The 6,902-nt window shown below is 38.1% G+C and overlaps 1 protein-coding gene across 7 annotated transcripts in view; it reads left to right on the plus strand.

The window, feature by feature from the left end:
- Positions 1–785, plus strand: part of DNAH8 (dynein axonemal heavy chain 8) — a 115,759-nt gene extending 114,974 nt beyond the window's left edge. For all 7 annotated transcript variants that reach the window (XM_048935569.1, XM_048935570.1, XM_048935571.1 and 4 more), the window contains one exon: positions 87–785. In XM_048935569.1, the coding sequence (XP_048791526.1) occupies positions 87–374 (288 nt within the window). In that variant the 3' untranslated portion in view covers positions 375–785. The remainder of the gene's footprint in view (positions 1–86) is intronic.
- Positions 786–6,902: the final 6,117 nt, after the last annotated feature.

Below are 6,902 nucleotides of genomic sequence, written 5' to 3' on the forward strand. Positions count from 1 at the left end.
TCCTTTTGATAGCTTGTGCAAATTATTCATTTTACAAAGCAAATGTTTTCTTTTGTGTGATGTATACCCACTTACTGTCCACACAGGAAGGCGTATATATTCATGGACTGTACTTGGAAGGAGCAGGTTGGGACAGAAGAAACAGTAAACTCATTGAATCTACACCAAAGATGCTTTTTGTCCAGCTGCCAGTAGTACATATATTTGCTGTTAATACAACTGGTCCAAAAGATCCCAAGCTCTATGTTTGCCCTGTTTACAAGAAGCCCAGCAGAACAGATCTGAACTATATTACAGTGATCTATTTAAGGACAGTAGTGCTTCCAGACCATTGGATATTGAGAGGAGTGGCTCTCTTATGTGACATCAAGTAAAATGTTTTTCGTAGCAGAAACAAACTAAAAAAAATATAGTTATATTTAGAATATATAACCAGTTACATCTGTAATTCTTCTGCTTTTTAGTTGGGGGCCATCTGTTATTATACAATAAAGCTTTCAGAGTTGGCTTATGAATTTTTGTCTCTTTGGTGATATGTTGAAAACTTTACCTTAAAACTAAATTAACTGATTGTATGTAGTCTTTGATGTTTCCATTATATTCTTAAAAAAAACCAAAAACCTTAGATGATAAAATTAATGTAAAAGAAAGAGAAGAGAAAGAGGAAAAACAGCTTTTTTTTCATTTTCTTATATGCAGCTTTTAGTTTGTGTTTCATTAAGATATAATGACAACAGAAGACAGTGTAAGGCATAATAAAATTTAACTTCTCTGAAATACAAGTATTCCTGGACTCAGGCTGATAAATGCATGATTCTGTTTGACTGTGTGGGAAGCAAAGATAAAAGACTGCATTTGCTCCATATTTTTTGCTTGTGGTTTTTCAGAGTTCACTTGTTCCTGTTAAACTATATAGATTATGCAAACCAAGGTTATTACACCAAGAATGTTTTTTCCACACTATCTGACAGGACACAGGAGCTTCTATGTTCAATTTAGCAGAGTAGGAACATAGCTACAGAAGTAGAACAGTACTAGCTAGTTAATACAGATGCTTTTCCGGTTGGAATAATGGAGCAATTTATATATAACTACAATAATTTTCCTACATTTCACCTTTACTCTAAAACATAGGCTAGAATCCTGGGAGTGGCTATCACACATTTCTGATAAATCTGATAAGTATCCATGAATTATCCACGGATAATTAATACTACATTAATTATATGCACATAATAGTAAGGAAGATATACAGTCTACACTCTCCTTAGTAATCTGTATCAGATTTGTTCTTCCTTCAGATTACTCTATTTGGCAGCAGTTTTTCACTTACATGACTGGACTATAATCTTCATTTTGCAGTTCAGGAATGATCAAATCTGTGTGACGTGGAAAAGTGCAGCTACTACTGCTTGATGAAGGCCCTGGGCATCTGATGGGATGGTAAAAGCTCTTCCTTGAGTTGGCATTCTATTGATTGTTAGAAGTCACCATTCCAGGATATCCTCTGGTAGATACAATACACAGATAAAAAGTATGTCAAAATGGTGAAAATGAAGACCTTCAAATGCATTTCAGTAAAAAGTCCCTTCCCTTTTTCCCCTCTGTAGACTTGTTCATATCCAAATGTAACAATACTCAAGGTGAGGCTGCACAGCACAGAGCAGAGAGGGACAGTCCTTTCCCTTTGCTTGGCTGGCAGTGCTGGGCCTGGTGCACCCCAGGATACAGTCGGGGTGTATTTTTGGCCCCCTTTTGGTACGTTCCCAAATTAATTTCCTGAATCCTTAGTTGCCTTTGCAAATGCTGAAATACTGAGAAGCCCAAATTGAAAGTCCCAAATATCAATTAGCTCAGCTGCCATCCTGAGCAAAAAGCCTGCCCACTTGATAAATGCTGAGCAGTCCAAAGCAGTAGTGATTCAAACCACTGTCCCCAGAAACGATGAGAGGCCTTGATTTTTGTTACAGGTCACTAGGCAATCTTAGCACTAACAAATGCTAGCTAGCTCCTCAACACTAACCTGAAAATTCTGTTCAGCAGGCGACACTGCCAGAGCCCTGAAAGGAGCTGCATGGAAGGCTGTCATGGAAACAGTGCAAATATGTTGGGTCTTAAAAGGTTTGAAAATTGGGTTTTCAATGACACCTGAACTTTGTAAAAGCTTCCTTACCCCAACTCATTTATTATCCTTTGCAAGTATTTAGAATCATAAAATCACTTGGAAAAGACCTTAAAGACCATCAAGTCCAACCACGACCTAACCATACTACCCAACTCTAACAATCCTCTGCTAAATCATGTCCCTGAGCACCACATCCAAATGGTTTTTAATCACATCCAGGGATGGTGACTCAACCACCTCCCCAGGGACCCTATTCCAGTGCTTAACAACCCTTTCTGTAAATAAGTGTTTCCTAATATCCAACCTAAACTTACCCTGGTGCAACTTGAGGCCATTTTCCCTCGTCCCGTCACCTGTCACCAGTGAGAAGAGACCAACCCCACTCTTTCTGTAAGCACCTTTCAGATACTGGAAGAGAGCGATAAGGTCTCCCCTCAGCCTCCTTTTCCCCAGACTAAAGAGTCTCAGTTCCTTCAGTCTCTCCTCACAGGGCATATTCTCCAAGCCCTTCATGAGCCTTGTTGCCCCCCTTTGGACCTGCTCCAGCTTTCTTTGGACCTGCTCCATTTAATTGGCAATGGACTTGGTGCTGGAGGAAAAGACAGAAATTCTGGTTTGGTGTATAGAATATCTTAGCTTGTATCCCAAACCATTACAACAACTTAATTGATTCATTCCTAAAATGCCTTTCCTAGTCTGGTCTCTCAGCTTCATTACAATATGGAAACTGTGTAACTGTGCAACCATTGCCGCACATGGAAGGTGTGCATTGCCACATTTATACCTGAAAGTCTATACAGGAAAATATAGGCAAATGTGTAAGTAAATAATGTCCCAAATTATGTAACAGAAGATGATTTCATTCTCCAATCTGTATAATATCAAGATAGTGGTAAATAATATATTGTTGCTCTTGACTAATTCATATATTGCATTAGGTTCTTGACAGCTGTATCTGATTCCATTCACCCTTGCCTATATTCTGTGAGCCTGTCTGGTGTTTTGTTCTATCAATTCATTTCTCACAGTTGACATAATCTGTGGGAATTCAAGATCACAGTAGGTGACCTTTCACTCCCAGAAATGCTCTGTATGTATAGAGCAAGCTTTAAAATTGCTAAATTAACCCTGACAAGTTTTATCCCCAAGTTATTTCCTGATCTTTTTTTAATGTGCATTTGCTATTCAAGATACTTCTGTTTCTCTAGTGAAACGGTATTATGCTGCCTGAATCAACAAAGACAAGAATACCCTATCAGCAAAATATAAATATTTAACAGATGATTAAAACAAAAAGGAAAAAAAAACAAAACAAAACCACAACCCAACCAAAAAAAAAAAAAAAAAAAACAACCACCAAAACCAATCGTCACCACACACAGACACAAAAAGGGCCTAACTCATGAATATATGAATGAGAATAAGTAAAAAAATTACTCAAGAACTAGCTTAGAGGGCACATCCATAGTCTTAATCAGATTCTTTCTTTATTCTTTGGAGCTGTTTTGCAGAAAACTTTTCCCTCTGATTTTCAGAGGTAAATTCAAACAGGTGAGACAAGGTATGGCTTTATTATTTCCCATTGCTTTAGAGTGGAAAAGTTAATGAGTGTCCTTCGATCTGCCAGGTACGTCAAGATGATCACTTTTCACAGAAATGTTCAAAAGAGGTCTGAAGCATGGCTGTATGGTAAGCTTTTATATAACAGTAGGTAAAATTACTGGAAGCTATGGAATATAATTTGAAAATTGAGGGGAAGGGAAGAGAGATCACAGAATAATTAAGGTTGGAAAAGACTTCTAAAGATCATCTTGTCCAACTGTCCACCTATCATCAATATTACCCACTGACTGTCCCTCAGTGCCACAAGTGCCCTTTTCTTAAGCATCTCCAGGGACAGTGACTCCACCACCTTCCTGGACTGCCCATTCCAGTGCATCACTGATCTTTCTGAGAAGAAATTCTTCCTAATATCCAACCCGAACCTCCTCTGGTCCATCTTAAGTCCATCACCTCTTGTCCTATCACTGTCACCTGGGAGAAGAGGCCGACGCCACCTCGCTACAACCTTCTTTCAGGGAGTTGTAGAGAGCCAGAGCCTCCTCTTTAGACCAAACAATTCCAGCTGCTTCTCGTAACACTTGTATTCCAGATGTTTACTTTGCGAATGCCTGCTATATCTCACAAAACCACTGATGGACATGAGCTTGTTCTGACAGGATAACATTTCAGCTAAACTTCATTTAAAAAATTTATTGTTTTCAAAGAAACATTTTTCTTCCATTTCTGCATTAAGATTCTGGTTGCTTGTAACTATAATTTGTTCAAAGATTCAGAATGTTCACTTTCAAGGTAAAATATTTTATGGAATGACCTAGGATTTTCTTAATATGTTCAGTAATTTCGCTTCATGCTGATTACATCTATTCTTCCTGTTGAGTTCAGTGTTATTTGTGGGTAGTGTGGAAGAACATTTACCAGTAGTATTTAAGTATAAGTTCGTTAATGCATGTAGTGAAATAATAAAAAATCAAGTGTATAGAGTTTGCACACTGCAGTTTTAAGTATACTGTTGTTTCTGCTGGTTTGTTGTTGTTTTTTGCTTCTTTGATTTTAAAATTGGAATATAATTGGATGATTATGTTAAGTCTCTGGATCAACTATTTTTTCAGAAGCACTGGTACTGGCTCCAGGGGCAGACATGCAGCCGAAAACAGGCACTGTAAGATATCGTACATGTATCTGCACCACACAGACAGGGTATTCCTGAGGCAAATCCGGTTGTATAAAAGCCAAAAGAGATGCCTTTCCTAGTGATTAATACTGCTTTCAGAATACGAGAGATACGTGCAGAGATCAGCTCTGAAAACATCAGTGTAAGTTTTGTTTTTAAAAAAAAAAATTTGCAACAGTCCATGATAAAGGTCAAATCCAGAAACAGGCTTCAGAAATAGAAATGCCATGAGTCTTTACATAGCAGCGGTTAGAATGATGAAAAACAACTGGTAACGTGTGCAGTATATTTTTCTGTCTCTATTTCTATTAAAATTTCTAATTTACTGTAGAAATGAAATGTAGAAGTGAAGTTCTTGGGGATATCTGTAGTTTCTGATTTACTCTATTGAATATTTAGTAAAGGGAAAGAGAAGGCTCTGACGAGACCCAGTTGTGTCCTTTCAGTATCTAAGGGGGGAGCTATAAGAAAGATGAGGACATACTCAGCAGAGTTTTGTTGTGATATAGCAAGGGGAAATGGTTTCAAACTATAAAAGAAGAGGAGAGATTTAGATCGGGCATAAGGAAGAAGTTTTTTTTACAATAAGGGCTGTGAGGGACTTGAACAGGTAGACCAGAGAGGTGGTGAGTACCCCATCCCTGGAGACATTCAAGGTCAGGCTGGATGGGGTTCTGAGCACCTGATGGAGCTGTAGGTATCCCTGTTCTTTGCAGGGACTTGGACCAAACGGCCTTCAATGGTCCCTTCCAACTCAAATGATTCTATGATATTGACTAATCCATAATTCCTCCTATAACCATTTGTATTTGACATTCAGATTAAGTGGTTGTTCAAGAGGTCAGCTAATTAAAACTTCTCTAAATTTTCAGTTTTTGAAGTAGCTACCTAATCACCAAAGCAGAAGAATACCTGTGAACAGGTACTGAAATGTAGAATGAATATTTGCCCAACAGATGCCCAGATAATTGTCCTTCTTCCCTGTATCTTCAGGTGTTGTGTAGTGAGAAGAGAAGCTGCTGTGTAGTGATGGAATTGAACAACAGTTAGGATCACCTTCTTTTACTGGGGATGTTTATTATGTGAAAAGTTATGGCCTCAAAAGACACTGTGGTTAACAGTCTGTGTTCCCCTTACTGGACAAGTGAGAACAAAACATAAAATTCAAATGAAAAGAACAGATATATCAGTGTAGATGGCTATTCTTTCCTGAGAAAGATTTTAGCCTGTATATTTACTACATAGACAGTACTTAAGGTAGCCGTGATAATAAATAGGAAACCCATAAAATCAATTTCCCATCTCATTCATTCATCCAGGGAATATTTTTTAATCAAAACTGCTAGTCTATAAGAGATCACCTCTCTTTCTCAACAAACATATCCTGCACGCTTTCAAAAGGATTTTTTGTCCCCAAAAATCCATCAGATGTTGCAGACAAGCTACTAAATGCTTGTCTCAGCATTTGGGCAACCTTTTTCTGTTGAAATCCAGGTCGATGCTCGACATCTAGCAGCTGAGATGGCAGACATCCTCCCTGCCTCTTTAGAAAAGATCAGCACTATGAGTATCATACAAAACATATATCAAAACATACAGTATCTCTGTATCATAGTTTTCCCTTGTTGAGAAAATACTGAAAAGAGTAATTTCCAGACAAAATTGATCCTCACTTCAGATGTTCTAGCTTTTATTGAGCTTGCAAAGACCCGTACTGACAATTCCTCTTAGTGGGAAAAAGAATGAACCCAGACACCTCCTTGCTGCTATACACTACAGTTACAAACCACAGGACTACGCAGCTATCAGCTTTCAGACACACAGCCAATGCTTACATTGCATTAATTGCTGTACAGAGCAGCATTTCCCTCCATTCTTTGTGTAAATCCGGAGCTCAGGTAAAACACCTAATTCTCCATGTCTCAGCAACTTAATACCCTACAACTTTCAATACACATAAGGTAGAAGGAATTAATGGAAGGAAAAAGAAGTTACAGAAGTCGTATACATCAAGTAGTATTTGCAGTCCTTCTACAAAATAAG

This window comes from Lagopus muta, chromosome 2 (genome assembly GCF_023343835.1).
Source record: "Lagopus muta isolate bLagMut1 chromosome 2, bLagMut1 primary, whole genome shotgun sequence".
NCBI lineage: Eukaryota > Metazoa > Chordata > Aves > Galliformes > Phasianidae > Lagopus > Lagopus muta.